General features: G+C 58.2%; 2 protein-coding genes across 6 annotated transcripts; one reads left to right on the forward strand and one right to left on the reverse strand.

Annotated features, from left to right (window-relative positions):
• Nucleotides 1–20: 20 nt before the first annotated feature.
• Nucleotides 21–12,354, reverse strand: LOC308220592 (uncharacterized protein). 5 transcript variants are annotated; one of them, XR_013956714.1, is made up of 9 exons: nucleotides 9,436–12,354; nucleotides 8,968–9,174; nucleotides 8,515–8,698; nucleotides 4,523–7,732; nucleotides 3,604–3,774; nucleotides 2,716–2,888; nucleotides 2,376–2,493; nucleotides 1,817–2,121; nucleotides 1,335–1,471 (listed from the first exon to the last, which is right to left on the reverse strand). XR_013956714.1 is itself a non-coding variant. In XM_080616713.1 (8 exons), exons 2-8 carry the CDS (start codon nucleotides 9,162–9,164, stop codon nucleotides 1,178–1,180), a joined length of 4,347 nt encoding a protein of 1,448 aa, XP_080472839.1. In that variant the 5' UTR covers nucleotides 9,165–9,174; nucleotides 9,436–12,354; the 3' UTR covers nucleotides 21–1,177. The 5 variants fall into 5 exon arrangements, 4 of the variants coding, with proteins under 4 accessions (XP_080472839.1, XP_080472838.1, XP_080472840.1 ...); XM_080616713.1 differs by lacking the exon at nucleotides 1,817–2,121 and having other exon boundaries at nucleotides 21–1,471; XM_080616712.1 differs by lacking the exon at nucleotides 1,817–2,121 and having other exon boundaries at nucleotides 21–1,471; nucleotides 2,338–2,493.
• Nucleotides 12,355–12,430: 76 nt separating this feature from the next.
• NAPB (NSF attachment protein beta) lies at nucleotides 12,431–20,308 on the forward strand. Its single transcript, XM_080615081.1, has 11 exons — nucleotides 12,431–12,564; nucleotides 14,548–14,627; nucleotides 15,185–15,301; nucleotides 16,609–16,655; nucleotides 16,759–16,836; nucleotides 17,515–17,570; nucleotides 17,835–17,919; nucleotides 18,288–18,392; nucleotides 18,626–18,694; nucleotides 19,043–19,093; nucleotides 19,928–20,308. Exons 1-11 carry the CDS (start codon nucleotides 12,467–12,469, stop codon nucleotides 20,030–20,032), a joined length of 891 nt encoding a protein of 296 aa, XP_080471207.1. The 5' UTR covers nucleotides 12,431–12,466; the 3' UTR covers nucleotides 20,033–20,308.
• The last annotated feature ends 2,847 nt before the right edge of the window (nucleotides 20,309–23,155 follow it).

Here is a 23,155-nt window from a genome sequence, read left to right on the forward strand (position 1 = left end):
CTCACACCCTGAGCTGTGGAAGCATGGAAGTGGAGAGCAGGAACAGGAGCAGCTGGTGGTGTTGGTCCTGGGTACTCCAGAAGCCCATAGCTATGAGGTGGGTGATACATTGAGTGTTTTACTCAGAGCTGAGAGGGATTTGGGGAGGAAAGTCTCAGTTCTTTGCAGGAAGATGCTCCCCACTCCTGCTAGCCCTGGAGATGGGAAGGAGTCAGATGTTGGTGTCTGGTCTTGGCTGATCCTGCACTGCAGGAGGACTGAGCATTGCTCAGTCACTGCCTGGGCTTTGCTGCCCCAGGATAAAAAGCCTGGTTTGTATTTCCCTGCTGTGATGAAAAGACTCAACACAAATGCTTCGTAGTGCAAATGAAATCCATTTATTCTTGCAAAGACAGAACAATTGCACTCCTGTTTCGTGTTTCAGATCTCAGTGATGCCCGAATTAACTCCCTTAGGCTTCCTTCTCATTCAGCGCATCTTTCCTCCAGCTTCTGTAGTGCATGTTACCCTCCTGACTTCATGTTTAGTGTATGAGCCCGCTGCAGGGCTCTACCTCTCTGGCTGCCCTTCCTGTGCAGTATTTAGGATTGTTACCCTGAGAAGAAAAGGGGATGGTTGCAAAACAGGTTGGTAGAGTGCTAAAGATCAGGGCCTGAGAAGGACCTTCCAGCTCAGTGGTTTTCTTGGGTGGGAGATGAGCAATTGGGTTGTTCACAGAACCCCTAATCCTTCATAGGATCCCAGACTGGTTTGTGTTGAAAGGACCTGAAAGCTCCTCCAGCTCCAACCCCTGCCACGGGCAGGGACCCCTTCCACTGGAGCAGCTTGCTCCAAGCCCCTGTGTCCAACCTGGCCTTGAACACTGCCAGGGATGGGGCAGCCACAGCTTCTCTGGGCACCCTGTGCCAGCGCCTCAGCACCCTCACAGGGAAGAGCTTCTGCTTAAGAGCTCATCTCAGTCTCCCCTGTTCTGGCAGGTTCAAGCCATTCCCCTTGGCCTGTCCCTACTTATTCCCCCCAGCCAGATCTGCTGGTGCTGCTACCTGTGTGTTCCTACCTCCTTCTGTTCACATCTTGGGTGCTGAAGAACACAGAACTGGCAGCTACTGAAAGTGATACAGTGAAGGTACCTCATCACAGGCTGCCTGCCCTGTGTTGTGGCATCATTCTTCTCTGTTCAGTCACCAAAGGAAGCACAAGCCCCTTCCTCTTTCCACAGGTGGCCACCCGTAACTGTACATCCTTTAACAGCTTTTGGGTGCTTGGGGGTGTCCTTGCTGTGTGATCCTTGTTCTTGCACCATCGGCACCAGGGAGGGCTCGGCCTTTGCCCGAGTCCTGCGCAGCCCCAGTTCATCCCTGTCTGAGGTGAGGGACTCTCTGGCTCTGTGCAGGAACAGGTTTCTTCTCCACTGCATGCAAAAAGCAGCTGCTGCTGCTTCCTCAGAGTCAGGCGGGGGCTGGCGCAGACCCTGTGAGACACAATATGTGCAAGCTTTAATGTATTGTATATGAACTCCTTTAAAATACCTTAAATGATGTAGAAGTCTGAGTGTATTGATGTGTGCGGGACCAGTGTGGAATCTCTACCTGTTAATGCCTTAAAAGTGCTTAAAAACCTCCTTACAGAATGAGAAAAGCAATGCAGTAGAGTCAATTTAGGGACATTTCCCAAGGGAAAAAGCCAGGTTGTAAAGGGCTTTGTAATCTAGACAGTCAAAATAAAAGCATGGCTGGTTCCTTCAGGATCACATCAGTGCGAAATGGGCGTATCTAATGCTTTTAACAGTAATTAAGCACGGGAGGAGCTTTGTCACCTGGCTGATGTTCATCCAATGGGCTCTAACAACACGTGTCTCTTCCAGAAAGACTCAGAAGGCTCAGGAGAAGCAGGAAACTGGGCACAGGATGGAAAAGTGCCTCAGAGGAGGCTCTGGTTGTGCTTGGTCCTGAGTGCTTTCAGGTAGAGCTGCTCTCACAAACCGTGTACAGTCAGATCAATCAGGCACCCAAGGGAAGCTCTTGGGCGTGTTGATCAAAGCCCATCTTGAGACAACGTAAAGGCTAAGACCAACATGGACCATTTCCAAATACAGGCTTCCAATGAGATGCTGCTGCTCCCCTGCCCAAAAATGAAGAGGCAGACGAGCTAACAGGACTTTAGAGTTGGTAGCAGTGACAGAGCCTATTGATGCTTGGAAAGAAGCGTGGTGGGCTTTGGAAACAAGGCAGAGGCAGGAAATACGATCACAGGAGCAAGCAGAGGTCCCACAGCAGGCAGCTCCCGCCCCCCATCACCAGGCTTGGCTCTGAGAGCCCACCCCCAGCATGGACTCACCTTGCAAAGCCCATCTGGTGCCACCAGCATGAACTTACTTTGATACACGCTGCCTCAGCTGCCTTCAGGACGTGCGAAACCGCCTGGACAAGGTTCTGTGTGTTGCTCACGAGCAGCTCAGAAGAGGATTTGCTCTCTGCAGTGACTGCTTTTACCCTTCAGAGACATTTTAAAGCACAGAAGAACATCGGTGTGTTCCCCTGTGTGGTCAGTTAATCCTGGTCCAAACCCAGATCATTCCCTGCACTATCAGAGCAGGTTTCCAGGGAAAACGGGGGAGGAAAGGGCTGTCTACAGGAACAGGAAGGGGAACTCTAATGCTAGACCCAGGTCCCCCAAGGACCTCTGGAGCCCAGCAGCCTTGGAGAGGTGCCTCACCTGGCCACGATGCCGAGCTGGCTGCTGATGGTGTGGGCCTGCTCGGTGGCACACAGCAGCTCCATGGAGCACCTCCTGTCCAGGCAGAGCTTGGCCACAGCACGGCCAAACGTGACAAACTCCTGCCCATCCAGAGCCATCTGCCTCGCGCAGGCAATGAGCTGGTCCTTGCTCTGAAACAGGAGAGAAATAAGTGTGTGTGTGGGAGAAGGAGAAAAAAGTCCCCATTTCCTCCAAGATAAGGGAAGGTGATAGCATCAAGGAATGGTTTGGAAGGGACCTTAAAGCTCCTCCAGCTCCAACCCCTGCCACAGGCAGGGACCCCTTCCACTGGAGCAGCTTGCTCCAAGCCCCTGTGTCCAACCTGGCCTTGAACACTGCCAGGGATGGGGCAGCCACAGCTTCTCTGGGCACCCTGGGCCAGTGCCTCAGCACCCTCACAGGGAAGAGCTTCTGCCTAAGAGCTCAGCTCAGTCTCCCCTGTTCTGGCAGGTTCAAGCCATTCCCCTTGGCCTGTCCCTACAGGCCCTTGTCCCAAGCCCCTCTCCAGGTTTCCTGCAGCCCCTTTAGGCACTGGAGCTGCTCTCAGGTCTCCCCTTCAGGAGCCTTCTCTTCTCCAGGCTGCCCCAGCCCAGCTCTCTCAGCCTGGCTCCAGAGCAGAAGCCCAGTTACGGTCTCAAACAGGGAAAGGTCTGGATGCCAAGCTCACATCTAATCAGAAGAAGTCATTTCTAGTGCTTTGCATGAATAGAGCTGGTGCCACCCTCATATGAGTGGGGTAATGTGGGGAGATGGGGGTTCAATGGGCACTGGGCAGCCCCATCACTGGCTCTGATCCTGCTCTTGGAGGGGAATGGTGCTGGGGTGGAGGGGGAAAATGCTCCTTACTGTGATGAGGCCCTTCCTCCTCAGGAACTGAGTCATGTGGAGCATCCTTGCTGCCATGTCCTTGGTGACCTGGGACATCTTGCTGGGGCCACCCTGCCCCATGGGATTGCTTTGTCTCTCATGCTTCGCAGGGCTGCTGGCAGCGGAGGTGCTGGGAGGACCCTTGTTGTGCTGTCAAGACAATACCTGAATGGGTTCCACGCCTGGGGTGTGCAGGTGCTGAGAAGTCTCTGCCTGTGTGTTTCTGAAGCAGGTTTTGGTGAGGGATGGAGATGGGAGAGCTGCCACCACCTTGCTGGTCTGCTCTGCCTTCCCAGCCAGCCCTTCTCCTGCAGTGGGGCTATCGAATCCATGTGCCCTGTGCCATCATCTCCCTGTGCCACCATCTCCTGGAGCCATCATCTCCCTGTGCCACCATCTCCTGGAGCCATCATCTCCCTGTGCCACCATCTCCTGGAGCCATCATCTCCCTGTGCCACCATCTCCTGGAGCTATCTCCAAATGTGTGGTTGAGAAGTGCTCTACACCCTTGCTGAGTGAGCTGGGTTGGGCACTGAGGCCTCTGCCAGCTCCTGAGAGCCAGCAGTGGCTGCTGGGGGATTGGAGTTGCTGGTACCCCACAGGGTGCTGGTGGGGAGGGGAGCAGGCAGGGGCCGTGTGGCAGAGCCCTTGCTCCTCAGAACAGCCTTTTGGACATGGGTTATTTATGCAGCAGTGCCATCAGATCAGATATCCAGCAGTGAGACAAGCAGGAACCTGATCTGACTTTGCAGGTGACCACAGGGCCAGACCATTGACCTCCAGAGGTCCCTGCCAGCATCACTTATCTTAGCACTCCGTGGTGTGAGTGTCAGGACTGGCTGCCAGCCCTGTGACTGTCACCCTGCAGCCAGAGCTGGTGGGGAAAAAGCTACTGTACCATTGCAGGTGCCTCCCTGGCAGCTCCACTTGCTCCTCCACTCCTGCTTGGGCAAGTCTCTGCTGACCTGGTGTGGCTCAGAGCATCCAGGGCTGGGAAGAGCTTGGCTGTGCTGTTGTGTTGCCTTGGGAAGCTCTGGTCCCCTGTGTTCTGCAGGCGGTGTCTGATGAGCTCCAGAACATCCCCACTGATGCCCTGCACAGCCTGAAGCTGCGTGATGAGGTAGTGTGCCTTTGCAGACCAGCACCAGACAATGCTCTCCAGGTGGAGATGTTCCTCATCCCGGTGGCTCTGGAAGAGCTGCCTGGCACTGCCCACTGCATTGGACGTGAGGACCAGGAGGTGCTCTGCGATGGAGAGCAGGTTTGCCTCCAACTCCAGTTGAACATTGGCCTCCAGAGCGTGGTGGAGGGTGGTTCTGACCCACTGGACATTTGCCATTAGCCTGTTTGCCTTCTCTTCAAAGGCCTCTTTGCTCCTTTCCATCTCCTCCTTGGACAGGGGCGTCAGGGCAGGTCCAACAACGTCCCTGATCACCTGCAAGTGTTCGGCATTGACCTTCTCCAGGTGGAGCAGCAGCGCCTTGGCCCTGAGGGCCAGGTCCCTCTGCAGGAGCTCACAGCGAACGCACAGGCTGGCATTAGGCAGTGGGGAGAGCAGGAGGGTGCTGGAGGCCTCCAGCAGCGCTTCCATCAGCACCTGGATCTCCTCCCTGAGCACTAGGATCTCACTGTGCCCATGGGACTCAGGGCAGGATGAGGAGAGCCGGGCAGCCTCCTGCAGCCTCAGGGAGCGCTCGGACACCGCAGCCAGGAGGCTCTGAGGGCAGAGCTTGTTCCTCACGGCGCTCCTCAGCTGCCCCAGGAGCAGCACATCCCTGCCTATGAACTGATCCACAGCACCCAGCAGGATGTGTGTGCTCACAGCCCACTGCACACAGAGCAGCTCCAGGCTGGCCCTGCCCACCACGCAGGAGCTCTCAAAGGATGCTGCCTTCTCCAGCAATGCTTTGGTGCTCATCTGAGCACGTGAAAACGTGGCTTGGACCTGCAGGAAGCTCTCCCAGCCATCAGGGGAAAGGGGGCTTCTCTCCCTGCAGGCGACACTCACGATGTCTGCTGCGAACTGAACCGCTCCCCCTAAGCCCATCATTGTCTCATCCAAAGCCTGTTTGCCTCGCAGGGAGTCAGCAGACAAGATGAAGGCAAAGACTTGCTGGGACAGACTGTAGCAGGGGCCTGCCACGGCTGCCAGGCACTCCTTGGTCTCACAGAGCCTTTCTGAGAGCGTGAGCGCCGCATGGAGCAGTTCACTTGGACAAGGGTGCTGCTCTGGGGCTGCTTCCCTGGCCAGGCTGATCACACGCAGTGTCAGTAGCTCAATGTTCTGGTACTGCCCCAGGGTCTCCCTGTGGGGACAGTCGGCGAGGGGCAGCGCTTCCTTTGCTGCATGCACACAGCTGCTGGAGAGCTCGAGCAAGGCAGAGCAAGCAGCACTGAGCAAGGCCGTGTCATGGGCTCCTGTTGCTGCCAGGAGAGCTGCGATCACGGGGTGTGCAGCTCCTTTCCTTGGGTGTGCGTTACCTGCTCGTGACGATGGATGAGTTAAGAAGTCTTCCTGCAGCACAGCCTCATCCATAACGGCTTTTAGCCTAGCATGAGATGGGCTGAGCTCAGCCCCCTTTGTAACATCAGCGCCTCGCACTTGTTCCCGCAGGGGGCTGAGGATGTCTGGGTGGTTGGACCCATCCAGCCCATCCTGGACACGCTGAGCAGCATCCATCAGGGAGCTCGCTGCCTTGGAAAAGACATTCCTGGTCTGGAGGCAGGAGAGTCTCTCTGCACAAAGGGCTGCAGCTGCTTTCAGCTCACGGATGGAGGTGGCCAGCTGCTCGACCCAAACCAGCAAACCATTCCTGAAGATGGGATCTGGGGCTCTGTCCACGTACCTGGTGGTGGCTTCCACCACCCACCGAGCCCAGCTGCTGAGGTGGGTTGTGTGCCAGGAGAACCCCTCAGGGTCCTGACTCCCCAGGGCCCGTTCACAGCATTCCCGGTCCTTGGCCATCTCCCGGATGGACAGCTTGAGGAACTCACATGTGCTGGCTGTGTCCTCAAAGCACCGCAGGAGGCTCTGCGTTGTTCCAGCCCAGGCGAGGTACAGGGACTGCAGCTGCTCGGCAGCACTCCCCCGGGCTCCATCGCTGCTCATTGCGGTGAGCAGAGCAGGGACACGGGCTAGGAGCCTCCTCAGGCGCTGCACCAGCTCCTGGGTTTCTGCCGCAGTGTGGGGCTTGGTGCACAGAGCCAGGACAAAGCCTGCTGCTCTGAGCATCCCCTGGGCGTGCGTGAAGAAGGCAGCAGTCAGGGGCTGAAGCTGCTTTAGAAACCCTCCTTGTCCTGCAGGAGAACAGCCGGGACCAGCGAGGCTGAGGGCACCTTCAACCAAGAGCCTGAGGGGCTCCTTACCCTGGGGGAAGGTGTCGAGGACTTGGCACAGCGTGGCTGTGAGCACCGCCTGCTCCAGGCTCTCCACCTCCTCCCTCATGCTGTGACATTGCCCCTCCAGCCCTGGTCCCCCCTCCTGCTGCCCCCCCAGGCCGCAGATGCTCTTCCTCAGCTGCAGCAGAGCCCAGCAACGTCTGACCAGGCCCAGCCTCTGATCTGGCCTGGATGCCTCTGCCAGGAGCATGCAGTGGAGAACAACTGCTCCTATGTGAGCACTGAAGGTGCTGTCAGAGAGGAGCAGGGGGGCCGGCGGGGACAGGAGAGCCAGCAGCCTGCGCACGTGCCGGGAGAAGGCCCCGCTTGTGTCCCGTGGCTCCTTGCTGCCTGTGTCATCGATGAGCAGGGATGTGAGCTCCTTGATGGTCCTCTCCATCAGCTGGAAAGCGCTGTCCTTGGGGCGGCTGACTTGCTGATCCCGGGAGCGTCTGAGATCCCTGTCCTTGGCTGCGTGGAGCAGCGGGACACGCTGCTGCAGGAGCTGCAGGGCTCGAGCCAAGCTCTTCCGTCGAGGACAGTCGCCCAGTGCCTCGAGGTGCTGTGCTGCCAGGCTGCTCAGCAGGAGCAGGGCCTCGGAGAAGGCCTGGAAAGCAGCCAGCACTCCTGGCATGTCCCCTGCACGCTGCAGCACGCTCAGGCGCTCCAGAAGCCAGCTGGCAGCCTGCAGGATCCTCCTCACCCCAGCAGCATCTCCCAGCCGAAGGATCTAACCAGGAAGTGAACAGCAGGAAAACGGCTCAGAGAGGAAAAGGCTCAGGAGTCCCTGTTCAGTGTCTGATCCCTTGTGCAGCTGAGGTGGCACCACAGACCCCGCAGGGCAGGACAGGGGAAGGGCAGGGGAAGGGCTGTGTTTTGCTCAGTGGGTATCCCCCAGTGAGGAAGCCACCATTGCTCCATCTAGAGCTTCCCCAAGCCCCAGTGCTGTCCTGGTGGAGGACAGCTCCTATCATAGAATCCCAGCCTGGTTTGGGTTGGAAGGGACCTTAAAGCTCCTCCAGCTCCAACCCCTGCCACGGGCAGGGACCCCTTCCACTGGAGCAGCTTGCTCCAAGCCCCTGTGTCCAACCTGGCCTTGAACACTGCCAGGGATGGGGCAGCCACAGCTTCTCTGGGCACCCTGGGCCAGCGCCTCAGCACCCTCACAGGGAAGAGCTTCTGCCTAAGAGCTCAGCTCAGTCTCCCCTGTTCTGGCAGGTTCAAGCCATTCCCCTTGGCCTGTCCCTACAGGCCCTTGTCCCAAGCCCCTCTCCAGGTTTCCTGCAGCCCCTTTAGGCACTGGAGCTGCTCTCAGGTCTCCCCTTCAGGAGCCTTCTCTTCTCCAGGCTGCCCCAGCCCAGCTCTCTCAGCCTGGCTCCAGAGCAGAGCTGCTCCAGCCCTCGCAGCATCTCCATGGCCCCTCTCCAACAGCTCCACGTCCCTTTTGCTGTGTTCCCTCCCACTCCCACCTTGACCCCCCGTCTCGCTCCAGCCCCATCCCCTCACTGTTACCTTTGCTGTCTCCATTAGGACCCCCTTTGCGGCCGCTGCCAGCTCCTCCCTGGGGCCAGGGCTGTGGGGCTGCCCCCGGAGCCTGTGGGCTGCCAGCAGCACCTTCCTCCCCGCCAGCACCAGGGCCTCGGCCGCAGGATGCGTCTCCTCCTCCAGCAGCTCATCTCCGGACTCCTCAGCCAGCCTGGAGCGGAATCCACTGTGCTCAGCCCTTTGCCATCCCGTGAGTACCTCAGCACGTCCCAACCGAGCACACACCCCTGCTCTGTCCCACCTCCCCTTTTCCATTCCCAATGGAATTCCCCTCTCATGTTCCCCATCCCTCTCTCTTTATGTTCCCACCTCTCCAGCAGGATGCAGACAGGAGGGGCAGGCTCTCTTCCCGTTTCTTTGCCATCCATTGCTCCTCCTTCCCAGCCCCAAATCTACCCGGGAAGCACCCCCCGAACCCACCTCCTTGCAGCAGCAGCGAGTTCTTCTGTGGCTTTGGCCAATGTTTCTGCATTCTGCCCTATATTGGGACAAATCCCATCTTCCCGTTCCAGGGCGAGGATGAGGTGGCAGAGCTGCGCAGCCATGGGGCAGAGGATCCTTTGAACGGCTTTGTTTTCCGTCAGGAGCCCGAGGTCAGAGAGATGAAATGGCTCCATTTTGTCCTGCCTGGAGAAGGGAATCAGAACCTGGAGTTATTTGGGATGATTTTGCATTTGGATGGCGGCTTCTGGCACTGGAAGCGCTGGGTTTGGTTTCTCCAAACCCTTTTCCCCCAGTGTGGACCCGCAGCTCTTCAGCCCTGTGTCCTCTGGCTGGGCCCATGGCACATCCATGGCTCCGGGACCTGGGAGGTCCCGTTCCCACCCCGCGGCTCCATACGGACACCCTTAGCCGAGCCCAGCCCCAGCCGGGCCGGTGTTCACTTACCGGGCACGGTCAGACCTGCGGGTGGGCGCTGGGGTCGTTCCTGCAGCGAGACCCGGTGCTGGTCACGGGGCCGCTCCCGGTGCCGTTACCTCCTGCCTGCCCGCGGGGCACACGGGGTGCGCGCACGGGCCCGGGCTGTGCGATGCGGACAGCTCCGGGCAGGATAGGACCCGGGCGGGCGGCGGCGGGGGATGCATTACAGCTGGGTTACCGCATCGTGGGGCGGGGAGGCGCCCGCTGCCGGCCGCCATCCCCCGGCTCCCTCCCGCTCTACGGAGCCGCCATCCCCCGGCTCCCTCCCGCTCTATGGAGCTGGGGACGCGCCGGGAGGGGGTCCGGGGGGGACGCGGCGGCGCAGGCCCCGCGTCTCCATGGAGACAGCAGCGGTCGCGGGGAGATGACGGCATCGCGCGGCGCAGGGCACGCCGGGAGTTGTAGTCCGGTGGCTTGGGGGTGGCCAGGGCGTGGCCTTCGGTTCCCTCAGCGGTGGAGCCGGGTCCCGGGGCCTCGTTGGCCCCGTTTGTACGTGCCCAGCCCCGGCGCCTCCGGCCCCTTCATCCTCCCGCTGTGAGAGCAGGGCCCGGGGGGCCTCTTGCTGCCGTCCTGCCCTGGGTCCATGGGGGCTGAAGGGGGCGTGTGGGCACCGCTGTTGCCCCATAGCTGAGGCAATCGGTGGTTTATGAGGGCAGGGGACACCGGGAAGGGCCCCTCCTCAGGCCGGGCCTGCCCGAGGCCGGGCTCCTGCTTCCCCCTTTAGCTGAGGAGGGCCCCGGAGCGGATTTATGGGTCAGAAAGGGCCAATTTCAGCCTTTGCCTCTCCCCCTCCAAGCTCTGTGCCCCTCCTGCGTGAAGTTCCTCAGCTGAGCTCCTTCCCCACACAAGGAGGGACCCGGCCTGTGCCCAGAGCACCGGGGGCAGGACACAGAGGAAGCGGGATAGAAAACACGTTTTTAATGCCCTGACTTCTGCATCCTTTCACTTCATGCACAACGTTCACCAGGAACCCTTCCCCTGGAGCCTGAACTGCAGCGCGGCCGCCTGAGGTATGGCGGAAACAGCCCTGTGGGAGCTCGGAGAGTAATGGAGGCAAAGGCGGAACCAGCACATGGGTGAGAGCTTTCACTGTGCAGTGGCAAGGATTGAGCCTCACTGAGATCTGACCATTGGCAATCCCAGAACCCCAGCCTGGTTTGGGCTGAAGGGACCTCAAAGCTCCTCCAGCTCCAACCCCTGCCACAGGCAGGGACCCCTTCCACCGGAGCAGCTTGCTCCAAGCCCCTGTGTCCAACCTGGCCTTGAACACTGCCAGGGATGGGGCAGCCACAGCTTCTCTGGGCACCCTGGGCCAGCGCCTCAGCACCTTCACAATGCCTGTGGCTCACGGGTGTCTGCCCGAGGCAGTGCTGGAGCCGGACCCAGCTCCCATACCCTCACAGTTGAAGCACTCCCATCCCGGCCGTGGCTCCTTCCCTACATTTCAAGGGAGGTCGGGGCTGAATTGAGCTTTAGAGGTGACTGTAGCGATGTGAGGGGTCACAGCTGCCTGGGGGCACTGCAGCTGCACGGGTTTCACCCTCCTGCACGCTGTGAGGGTGCTGAAGCGGACGGGCTCCGGCTGTAGGTGCAGGTGTGCGGGGCTGCTCTTCTGAAGGTGCTTTAGAAGAGTTTCTAGAAGCTCCCAGAGCACTAAAGAAGCTCCAGAGAGCACCCAGACCTTCACGGCACCTCAGACAGTGCATCCAGTGTGGGTGATGCCACTGCTGCTGCTGCCAAGGTGCCGGGGAGCTGGAGGAGAGCCCTGCCCGGTGAGCCTGCCCTGCTCCCCCTGCGGTGGGGCTGGGTGCGGGTCGGAGGGCTGGGGGGCTGCGGGGTGTGATTCATGCATTGTGCAATGAGCAACGTGCGCTGTGCATTGTGCACATGCCATGTGCCCATGTGTGCAGTGTGTATCCATCACGCTTGTGCAGCGTGCATCCTGCAACATGTAGTGTGCAGCGTTACTGCAGCAGGCACTGCGCGGTCTGCAGCATGCATCATGTATTGTGTAACGTGCAACGTGTAGTGTACAGTGTGCATCGTGCACATGCAATGTGCATTGTGTGACATGCAGCATATATTGTGCAACATGCAATGTGCGTCGTGCATGCAGTGTGTGATGTGAAACGTGCCTTGTGCAGTTTGTATCATGTCTTTTGCAGTGTGTATCATCTGTTGTGCAGTGTGTATCATGCCTTGTGCAGTGTGTATCATCTGTTGTGCAGTGTGTATCGTGTCTTGTGCAGTGTGTATCATCTGTTGTGCAGTGTGTATCGTGTCTTGTGCAGTGTGTATCATGCCTTGTGCAGTGTGTATCATGCCTTGTGCAGTGTGTATCATCTGTTGTGCAGTGTGTATCACGTCTTGTGCAGTGTGTGTCATGCCTTGTGCAGTGTGTATCATCTGTTGTGCAGTGTGTATCATGTCTTGTGCAATGTGTATCATGCCTTGTGCAGTGTGTATCATGTCTTATGCATCACGGAACACGCACTGTGCAATGTGTGCAGTGCGTACCATGCAATGTGCAACACGCAACATGCAGTATGCAGTGTGTATCATGCCTTGTGCATCGTGCATCATGGAACACACACTGTGCAATATGCAGTGGGTATCATGCCATGTGCAACATGCAGTGTGCAGCGTGTATCGTGTCTTGTGCAACGTGCAGTGTGTACCATGTGTTGTGCAACATGAATGGTGCAGTGTGCATGGTACATGCACCGTGCACACGGATCACGTGCACACGCACACACCCCATGCAGGGTGCGCGGTGCCGGGGGTGCTGCACCTCGTGCCCCTGCACCGTGCCTCGTGCCCCGTGCAGCGCAGCCCCGCGCCGTGCGTGACACACCCGCACCCCCGCGCGCGCCGCCGCCTGCCCGTGCCCGCGCCCGCGGTGCGGCGCCGGCGGAGGGAGGCGGAGGAGGAGGAGGAGGAAGAGGAGGAGGAAGAGGAGGAGGAAGGCGGCGGCAGGCGCAGGCCGGAGCCCGGCGCGATGGACAGCACGGGCAAGGAGCGGGAGGCCGTGCAGCTCATGGCCGAGGCCGAGAAGCGGGTGAAGGGCTCGCACTCCTTCCTGCGGGGGCTCTTCGGGTGAGCGGGGCCGGGCGGGAGGTTGCATAATGGGGGTGCGCGGGGGGGGCTTGCACAAGCGGGTGCTTATGGGGGTGCTGCGCACTCCCCCCCCCCCCCCCGCGTGCCTGTGTGTGGGTGCGGGGGACACGCACAGAGCCCCCATTGCCGTGTGTGTGCGTCCTGGCCCCCCCCGGTGCTGCCGCTCCCGCAGCTCTCCATGGACACAGCAGTGTGATGAGCCCGCTGGGCCTCTGCAGCCTGCGGTGTGTATGTGTGTGTGTGTGTGCCCGTGCCCCCCCGTGCTGGACCCGTCCTGCTCCATGGCGGCTGCGCTCATCCCGGCTTTATCCCGGCTTTATCCTCTCTGTGCCGAGGCGGCACCGGCCATGGGGTGGCCTCTCCCCCCCGATCCGGGGGTCCCCGCGGGCAGCGGCCCCCCAAGGCTCTGCTCGGTGCCCCCCATCCTCCTTGAGGCCTGATCCAGGATCAGGGGCTTATGGATGATTTCAGTCCATTGGATCCGTGTTTTCCAGCAGCACTGAGCCCATGGCGTGGGGCACAGAGACCCTCGCAGGGATGGGGCTGTTGAGGGTGTGTGCGATACCCCCAAAATACCAAATCCTCCTTGATCCTGGAATTCCCTGTTCCAACGCGGACATTCCTGGTGCTGCAGGAGCTGCTCCTCAGGGGGTTGGGAAAACCCGGCAGTTCTGGCCACCCCAATCCTGCTTTTTTTGGTGCTAAGCAAAGAGCATCTCTGGAGCGATGCTCCCCCGGAGGCCGGGATGAATCCAAACAGGAGCCTGGAAAAATCCAGTGCCCGCAGCTCGCCAAGCAGAAGTCACAGACACAAATTCCTTGCTAGCCTCTGGCAGATTAATCAGGCAGAGGCTGCTCCGGGCATAATCCAGGCGGGAAATGGCCTCAGCCCCCTCGGAATGAACCGGCAGGAGATTGCGAGAGGCAAATTCCTCATTTTCTTGGGCTAAAAATAGATGAAAGAGCTATGAAATGGTAGGAAAGGTGGTGGAGGCTTTGCTGTTGGCCTCTTCCCATGGCAATGGGGGTGTCCAGGCCCATGGGTGCCGGCCAGAAGGATCATGGACACGGGGTGATTTCCTGGAGAGCTCCATCCGCTGCACCAAGGGTTGGATTTGGGACGGAGGGGCTGCATTCACCCGGCTCGGGGTGCCTCTCGCTGTGTAGCATCACCTCAGGCCGCCTCCTCTGGCGCTGGCTCATGCACAAGGCGCTGTCAAGGGCGAGGAGCGGGCCAAGAACCCGCCTGTGCTTGGTGCTGTGCCAGGGCTGTGCCAGGGGGAGGGACGGGCAGAGATGTCAGTGCTGAACGTTGTCACCTCCTGCCTGTGGCCCCTGCGGGGTCAGCGTGAGCTGTGCTGCAGTGCTGGGCTCACAGGGGTCACATCAACCCTGATGGGCTCAAGATCCAAGGGACCCCGTTGCTGATCCGGTGGATGATGCTCATTGCAAGGCTGAGCGTGTGGGATGTCCCTTCTCTGCCCCATTGGGGCAGGCACAATGAGTGGTGCCTGGAGACAGACAGGGGTTGGCTCTGGAGCCACAGACCCTTGGGGTTGGAGACCTTTAATCACAGAACCCCAGTCTGGTTTGTGCTGAAGGGACCTTAAAGCTCCTCCATCTCCAACCCCTGCCGCGGGCAGGGACCCCTTCCACTGGAGCAGCTTGCTCCAAGCCCCTGTGTCCAACCTGGCCTTGAACACTGCCAGGGATGGGGCAGCCACAGCTTCTCTGGGCACCCTGGGCCAGCGCCTCAGCACCCTCACAGGGAAGAGCTTCTGCCTAAGAGCTCAGCTCAGTCTCCCCTGTTCTGGCAGGTTCAAGCCATTCCCCTTGGCCTGTCCCTACAGGCCCTTGTCCCAAGCCCCTCTCCAGATCTCCTGGAGCTGTTTCAGCTCAGCCCCTCTCTGGGGCTGGTGTTCAGTTCCCACAGGACATCAGGGTCCCTCTGGTGCCTTTCAGGGGCAACACGCGGGTGGAGGAGGCCTGTGAGATGTACACCAGGGCTGCCAACATGTTCAAGATCGCCAAGAACTGGAGTGGTGAGTGTGGGGTGCCGGGGGGCAGCGGGTGACCCGCCAGCGCCTGAGCATCCTCCTGTGAATCACTGCGCCGGAGCTCTGCATCCCGGCCCGTTTCCATGGGGACGCGGCTCCTCCGCTGTGCCCGGCTCCCCCATGAGTTATGCAGGGAGTGTGGGTGCAGGGGGTGACCTGGTTGTGCCTCATGTTCAGACAGGGGGGTGGTTACTGCTTCATAATGAAATCTTACCCCTCGTGCACTGGAGTCCACCAAAGAGGTGCTGCCCTGGCATTGCTCCTCAAGGAAACACCTTTTTGGGGTGGGACATCAACCCTGACGGGTTCGAGATCCAAGGGATCCCCTTCCTGATCCAGTAGATGATGCTCATTGCAAGGATGAGCGTGGGATGCTCCTTACTCACCCCATTGGGTGCAGGAGCACAGTGAGTGGTGCCTGGACACAGTCTGGGGTTGCTGCATCTCTGCACCTCTCTGGGCGGTGGGAGGTGATGCTGCTTGGCCGTTCCGTGGCGATCCTGCATGGTCCTGGTCCATGTGTCCGTGTGTGCTCCTCCCAGCGGCAGGGAACGCCTTCTGCCAGGCGGCCAAGCTGCACATGCAGCTGCAGAGCAAGCACGACTCGGCCACCAGCTTCGTGGACGCCGGGAACGCCTACAAGAAGGCAGATCCGCAAGGTAAGGAGAGGGAGGCCAGGATGTTCCCTTGGGAAGCTGCTCATGGAGGAGGAGGTGGCACAAGGGGGCTTTTGGTTATCACCAGCACTGCAGGGGCTGCAGATCCTCGCTGCAGGATACCCAACAGCCATGGATGCCTCCTGCCTTCTCTGGAGTAGGGTCCTGAATGAGGGAGGCTCCTGGGCATCACCGTGCTGGGCTGGTTCCTATAGAGGTGTCACCTCCTCTTGGTGACCTCTGGTGCTTTGGCTGTGCTGCAGGGATGTGAAGTGCTGCTCCTCAGCACCTTCCTTCCCGGATGAGCTTGACTTCAGTGAAATCCTTCGGCAGGTCTCGGGGCTGGATCACACTGGGATCCGCAGCCCCCTTCCTGGGGGTTTCCCTGGGGCAGAGGAGAGGTGGGAGGAGAATGGACCGAGCTTTGATGGGATGAGGAGGAAGGATCTGGATCCTTTAGAGCTGGTTGTGATGGGATAAGGATAGAGGATCTGGATTCTTTAGATGTGGTTTTGATGGGATGAGGATAAAGATCTGGATCCTCTGGATCTGGTTGTGACGGGATGGAGATAAAGGCTCTGTATCCTTTGGATCTGGTTGTGATGGGATGGAGATACGGGTAAAGGATCTGGATCCTTTGGATCTGGTTGTGATGGGATGGAGATACAGGTAAAGGATCTGGATCCTTTGGATCTGGTTGTGACGGGATGGAGATACAGGTAAAGGCTCTGGATCCTTTGGATCTGGTTGTGAAGAGCAGGGCTGTGGTTTCCCATTCCTTCCCCAGCTGAGTATGGAAACAGAGCAGCCAACCTCCCCTATTGCCCACGCTTCCCGTCCCAGGGGGCTGGAGAAGCTCACGCAGGCTGATAATTCCAGTGTGTAATTGTAAAACACCCCAGTTCCCCAGGGAACGGCAGGGGAATGGCAGCCGCTGCCTGTTCGGAGATGGGGATTTGCTTTTTGCTCTGTTTGAGGGTGCAGCTGGACAGAGCTGGGGTGAAAGTGGTTTGTGTTCTGCTTATCCTCACTTTCGACTGTTCCCTTTCAGCCGGGGTGGGCCAGGAGGCTGCTGGTGGGATGCAGGGGATGATGTGCTGGGTGAAGCGGGAGGAGATCTACAGATCCACAGATCCAGAAATGCAGCTCAGGGTTGAAATGGGTCCTTCCAGAGACACCTGAAGTGAGGAGCTCCCTGTCTGAGGAGCTGGGATTTGGTGGTTTGGTGTCCCGGGATCAGGTGCTGGGGGGGGCTGGAGCTCTGACCTGCTGCCTGACTCTCCTCTTTCTCCTGACCACTCATGCTGCAGAGGCCATCAACTGCTTAAATGCAGCTATTGATATCTACACCGACATGGTAAGAAGCTGCCTGGCAGCTCCGGTGGGTGCGAGGTGCAGGTTGGGAAGTGCCGTGTGGTGGAGGGGGGGCCCCTCCTCACGTGCACCCTCTGCTTCCCCAGGGGCGCTTCACCATCGCGGCCAAGCACCACATCACCATCGCCGAGATCTACGAGGCTGAGCTGGTGGATATTGAGAAGGTGAGAGGGAAACGGCACAGGGAGCGGTGGATCGTGGCTGGGAAGTGCTTTGGGAAACAGGGGGGAAGGTTCCATAGAACCCAGCCTGGTTTGGGCTGAAGGGACCTTAAAGCTCACCCAGTTCCAACCCCTGCCACGGGCAGGGACCCCTTCCACTGGAGCAGCTTGCTCCAAGCCCCTGTGTCCAACCTGGCCTTGAACACTGCCAGGGATGGGGCAGCCACAGCTTCTCTGGGCACCCTGTGCCAGCGCCTCAGCACCCTCACAGGGAAGAGCTTCTGCCTAAGAGCTCAGCTCAGTCTCCCCTGTTCTGGCAGGTTCAAGCCATTCCCCTTGGCCTGTCCCTACAGGCCCTTGCCCAAAGCCCCTCTCCAGGTTTCCTGTAGGTTCACAGCTATTTCTGGACACCCCCCAAGGAAGCTGCTGTTGGTTCCCAAAGGCCCCTGAGCAGGGATCCTGCGGCCTCTCAGCTGGCTGCAGATCACAAGGTTCAAGGAACAAAAGTTCATGGTTTCCAGATACTGGTTTCTGGACAATCCTTTTCTTGCTGAGCTCCACTGGATCCCCCCTCTCTGTTAATGCCCCTCCACGTGCAGCCCACCGAAGCCTTGCTGTTGACTGGTTTATGGTGGCACACCTCACCCTGCAGAAGTGACACTGAGGTGTTTCTGTCCCCAGGCCATTGCACACTACGAGCAGGCTGCTGACTACTACAAGGGAGAGGAGTCCAACAGGCAAGTGGCCTTCACAGAGGGTCTCAGCAGGGAGGGTGGGAGAGGGGGCTTTGTCCCACTCCTTGCACACTTCCAAACCACCCATTGGTGGGATGCCCACATCCTGCTTCCATTCCCGTTTTCACTGTGGCTGTCAGCTCCGCTGATGTGCTGCTTTGGGTCCCACTTTACACACCGGCTGCTACAGGAGGCATCTCGGGGTGCCAGGGTGTGGGTTGGTTCCTCCCCAGGCCACAGTTCCTCACTGGAAGCTGTTGATTGCAGCTCGGCCAACAAGTGTCTGCTGAAGGTGGCTGCCTACGCCGCGCAGCTGGAGCAGTACCAGAAAGCCATCGAGATCTACGAGCAGGTGAGGATGTGCCGCATCCATGGGGACAGCTCTCGCTGCCAAGGAAAATGGGTCAGGGTTGGTCTCAATATTCCATGGCCCAGGAGCTGCTGATGTCACTGCAGGGCTGATGGAGCCTTGGCAGGACAGTGTTTGCTCCTTTGCTTCCAAGAGTTGCTGTATCCCAGGATCCTTGCATGGGACCCCCAATGGGGGCTCTGACTCCACTTGGGATTAGCTGTAAATCTCTGGCTCCCCAACAGCTTCTTGTATGGACGCTGGTGCTTTCCCCCATCGTTACCCGCAGTCGGTGTAATCATAACCATCCCTCCTGCTCCTCATTTTGTCCTTCATGATGAGGTTTCCTTCCCCACCTCTCCCTGTGCCAGGTGGGGACCAACACGATGGACAACCCCTTGCTCAAGTACAGCGCCAAGGAGTATTTCTTCAAAGCTGCTCTGTGCCACTTCATCGTGGACGAGCTCAACGCGAAGGTCAGTGGGCTCCAGGCGTTATCCCAGCCTCCTGCATCCCAATCCACCAGCCTGGGCCGGCTGAGGCGCATCCCTGTGCGTGCAGGGGTGTGTGGCTGTTGCATGGGTGGAAGCTTCAAGTGCCGTGGTGTTGGGTTGGGTTCATTGGGAGCGTTTAGGGCTGGAAGGCAGAAGCTGGAGTGGAAAGCGAGCGGTTGGATGGGAGGTGTTGAGGGTTGGCTGCTCTCTTCCAGCTCGCGCTTGAGAAGTACGAGGAGATGTTCCCAGCGTTCACGGACTCCCGGGAGTGCAAGCTCTTGAAAGTGAGTAAAGCCGGGACCAAGGGAGAGTAAAGTGGGAGTAAGGCAGGAGCCCCTCTTGTGCTGCCGCCCTTTGCTCGGTGCCTTCTCACCTCACCCTGGATGTGCTCCGTTTTAACACCGTTAAAGCAGACCGGGCTCACTTGGCCTGGGGTTGATTCCAGACCTCTGGAAGCAGCTGCAGGATGATTGCTTTACCTCTCTTAAACCTTCAGCCCAGCCCCACACTGCTCCGTGTCCGTGCTCTGAGCAGGTTGTGGGGGCACCGCTGTGGGTGGGAAGGTGCAGGGGTCTCCTGGGTGCTGTCCGTGGTCATGGAGCATTTTCCCATTTTCCATGTTTTATCCCTAGAAACTGCTGGAAGCCCACGAGGAGCAGAACTGCGAGGCCTACACCGAGGCGGTGAGTGCTCAGCTGGGCCTTGTGTAACCTCATCTTTGGGGGGGGGCATACGCTGCTCCGTGTCGGGTCAGTTCTTGCTGAGTCCAACAGGGAAACCATCAGGAATGTCAGTGGTTGATGGAGCATCCCATGGGATCGGTGGCGGAGCCGCCCCAGCCTGCACAGCTCCTGTGCTTAATGCTCCAAACCTGCTGCTCCGTGTCCCAGAGCCCAGGGAGCTGCAGACCCTGCCCGGGAGCAGAGGCTGCTTCTGGGGTCTGGCAGCGGCTTGAAAGGCTCCGGGTGCCTTTGGGTGGCTCCTGCTTCTTGCCTTTGGTTAGTGCAGGGTGCGGGGTTTGGAGCTTCGCGTTGGTGAGGTTTGAAATGGTACGGTTCATTTTTCATTTCTCATTGAATTAAATTTTATTCTGGTGCATTTTAAATTTCAGTATATTCAGAATTTATTGGATTCTGTGTTATTAATAATTTAATTTTATTCTAATATTAATACTTTTGTTGAATTTTATTCTAGTTTTATTGTCGTCCCCTTCCCTTTCTTGTTCTCTTTCCTTTTTCCTTTTCCTTTCCCTTTTTCCTTTTCCTTTCCCTTTTTCCTTTTCCTTTCCCTTTTTCCTTTTCCTTTCCCTTTTTCCTTTTCCTTTCCCTTTTTCCTTTTCTTTCCTTCTCTCCTCCTTTTTTTCCTCTTCCTTTCCTTCTCCTTTCTTCTCTCTCCTCTCTTCCCCCTTTCCCTCTGAGCCCAGCAGTTCCCACACACACCTCAGGCCCTGCCCGATGCCCCTTCCTCCGCAGCCTCATTCACTTCCCAGTGTCTCAGTTGAGCTCCTGTCCCCGCAGGTGAAGGAGTTCGATTCCATATCGCGCCTGGACCAGTGGCTCACGACCATGCTGCTGCGCATCAAGAAATCCATCCAGGGGGAAGGGGACGGGGACCTCAAGTGAAGCAGCTCCCGTCCCGCCGCTGCGGTGGCCCCGGCCCAGCACAGCCCCTGTGCCACCAGCTCTGGCTTCGTTCCGTGTCTCACCCCGCGTGTCCATAGTGTCCTGCTCCGTGTCCCCGAGGCGGAGGCAGCGCCTGGGGCTGAGCCCCCTCCTCGGGGGCCCCGTCCCCGCTCGGTGCCCTCGAGTCCAGCGTGTAAATACCTCGTGCAGCTCAGTACAAGCCCTCGCTTCTGCTCTGCTCTGGTGTCGCTGTTTCTGTGCCGAGGGGACCTTCCCTGAGCTGCACGCGGAGCTTGGGGTGTTTTTTAAATGAGCTTTTATAACCGTGCTCTAGTGAAAGGCTTCGTGGCTCTCCTGTCCCGTGTGCACGTGTGGCATCCATCCCATAGATACACGTGTGCTGGAGGCAGGACACGCTGGGGGACAGGGCAGCTGGGGAGTAGACCCAGTGTACGTTGTATTTGGGGTTTAAGATGCGACGCTGAGGTTCTAGACGCCCTTGGATCCATTCTTCCACTTTATTTCCTGGCACAGCCCATCCTCCCATCCGCAGTAGCAATCTCTTTTTCTAACTATCCATTTACCTGACCTCCTGCTGTCGCTGCTGCAGGTTGTGCAGACACGTGAAGCCTCCAACCTCTCCACCATTGGTGATGCTGCCTCGTTCTTGCCCCCTGCAACGGCACTGACTGAGGTTTGAGGGTACACAGAGACCTTGGCTGAGGTCTCTGGGTGATGGCTGGGAAAGGTGTAGCCATGGGTGAAATTCCCATCGGAATTTTAGAGGTGTGATTGTAACCGAGGCTGATTCCATTGAGGGTGGCTCAGGAGCTTGGGCAGTTTGTGAGCATCTCACTGGTTGGCTGCAGTGAAGGGATTTTCAAAGAGTGGCTCAGGAGCTGCTTGCTTTGGCACAACTGCTCTTGGAGCGGGTCCTTCTGTGTGGCTGTTGCTGTAGTCCCAGTGCTGCTGCCTGGGGTTGGCTCTGCCCTCGATTCCCTCCCTGAAGCAATGGGCTCTGGCACCAGGTTTTGTGCTCCTGTTCAGTTCGTTTTAACCTGGCTGTTTATGAGGAGACACAGTCTGGTGCATTGGGCTGAAGGGTTTAGTCCTATTCAAGCTGGACTTTAGCCCTGCCATGGGCTTAAGCAGAGGCGAACCAAAGCTGCTGCCCTCACCTGGGGTAAAGGGATGGGTTGGAACCATTTTTATCTCATTTCCTTGCTTTTACTGCCTTTTTTGGGTCACTTTGCTGGTACCAGGCACATGGTGATGGCTGCGTCCTGACAGCCCCGTGGAGGGAAGCGCAGGCAGGAGGGTTATTGACGTTCCTACATTCCCTGTGTCACAAAGATCTGAGGCTTTCCCACCTTCTTTTGTTCACTTTTCCCATTGTCAGTATTCTGTACACTTGGGCTGAGCTGTGTCTGAGCAGAACCCAGGCCCAGGGGTTGTGGGGCCCGTTATGAGTAACAGCATTAAACTACAACCATTCGTTCCGTGTGAGTAGGCTGCAGCATGTCCGTCCTCCGGTGTACCCGTGGTGAATTGTGACACTGTAAATGACAATCTGCCACTGCTGTATCCCCTCTGTACCATGACAATGTATGACTGAGATGGCCTTAGCAGGAATATACTGTTCTGTGTGAATCTGTACATGAATAAAGTGAAAACCATGGATGTAACTGGTGAGCGATGGTCTTCCCTGGATGATCCAAAGCTGGAGCCTGATGTAAAGCATCAGGGAAGAGCTGCTATGTGTGATGCTTCCCTTCAGATCCCCGTCACCCCACTGACCTGCCTGTTGTGGGAAGCTGGAACAATCCCAAAGCGTCCCCATTTTCCAGGCGTGTTTCCCAACGCCAAGGCTGAGCTCCAAGAATCCCATCCTGACTTCCAGCGGCAAGGTCTGGCCTGGACGAGCTCTGTCCCCATTGTCCAGCACCAGGCCTGCAGCGTGGCACCCACAGCAGGGCTGAGGAGGGACCCTGGTGTCACACGGAGGGGACAGAAATGTTTGATACCAGTGACCACGTCCAGGATTTAATCAGAGCAGGCTCCAGGAGTAACTCGCTGCTGTACAGGGCCGAGTACAACAGGGTCCCTGCTTACAGGTACTGATGCTCAGGCTTTACACTCCCTTTACACCGGAGTGGGGACTCGTGAGCTGCACCAGGGACCCTGGCCTTGAATAAATAGTTCAAATATAACCTCTTGGAAATGCTCTTGTAGGAAATTCCCTTTCTGTAGGATACGTTACAATTCCACAGGGAGCAACACTCCAGGGATCCCTGTCAGGTTCAGAACCAGCTCTGTGCCAGTTTGGGTGTTGTTACTGCTTTGCCAACCCCTAAACCCTGCCAAGGTTTGACTGTGCTTACCTTCACGCCAGCACAACCCTCCAGGAGCATCCCTCAGCAGTGGAAATGCCAATGTAATAGTGACATGAAGAGAAACAGGAAAGAGAAGTAGAAACCCAGGAGTCACCCCAGGCAGATGTTTGTCAGGGCCAAGGATTCCACAGGTTCCTTGTGCCACACACAGGGATAACATCTCAAAGCCTTCCAGGTGCTCCAGTCAGGTCAATCGCAGCAACTACCTTGTTCCAGCTTGGCTTAGCAAAGGAAAAGGCAGGAAATGCTGACCCTGGACAGAAAGTGTCTGAGGTTTCCCTGTGCAAAAGCTTTCCCACCTACTGGATGTGATGGGAGATACTAAGGGAAGGTCTCCTTGTTGTGGTGAGGAATTCCCAAAGGCTGTACCTGGAGTCCTGCATCCGCCTTAGAGCAGCTCCAGTACCAAAAGGGGCTGCAGGAAACCTGGAGAGGGGCTTGGGACAGGCCAAGGGGAATGGCTTGAACCTGCCAGAACAGGGGAGACTGAGCTGAGCTCTTAGGCAGAAGCTCTTCCCTGTGAGGGTGCTGAGGCGCTGGCACAGGGTGCCCAGAGAAGCTGTGGCTGCCCCATCCCTGGCAGTGTTCAAGGCCAGGTTGGACACAGGGGCTTGGAGCAAGCTGCTCCAGTGGAAGGGGTCCCTGCCTGTGGCAGGGGTTGGAGCTGGAGGAGCTTTGAGGTCCCTTCCAACCCAAACCAGGCTGGGGTTCTATGAGGAGGTGCCCTGCC

This window comes from Psittacula echo (genome assembly GCF_963264785.1).
Source record: "Psittacula echo genome assembly, chromosome: 4".
Classification (NCBI taxonomy): Eukaryota; Metazoa; Chordata; class Aves; order Psittaciformes; family Psittacidae; genus Psittacula; species Psittacula echo.

Coding starts and splice junctions, on each gene's coding strand:
- LOC308220592 (XM_080616712.1), bottom strand. CDS start 9,164: ATGGAGCCATTTCATCTCTCTGACCTCGGGCTCCTGACGGAAAACAAA. Junction 3,775..4,522: donor CCAGGGAGGCACCTGCAATG/GTACAGTAGCTT, acceptor TTGTCTTGACAG/CACAACAAGGGTCCTCCCAG. Junction 2,889..3,603: donor GGAGGAAGGGCCTCATCACA/GTAAGGAGCATT, acceptor CTCCTGTTTCAG/AGCAAGGACCAGCTCATTGC.
- NAPB (XM_080615081.1), top strand. CDS start 12,467: ATGGACAGCACGGGCAAGGAGCGGGAGGCCGTGCAGCTCATGGCCGAG. Junction 16,837..17,514: donor AGCTGGTGGATATTGAGAAG/GTGAGAGGGAAA, acceptor TTCTGTCCCCAG/GCCATTGCACACTACGAGCA. Junction 17,571..17,834: donor AAGGGAGAGGAGTCCAACAG/GCAAGTGGCCTT, acceptor TGTTGATTGCAG/CTCGGCCAACAAGTGTCTGC.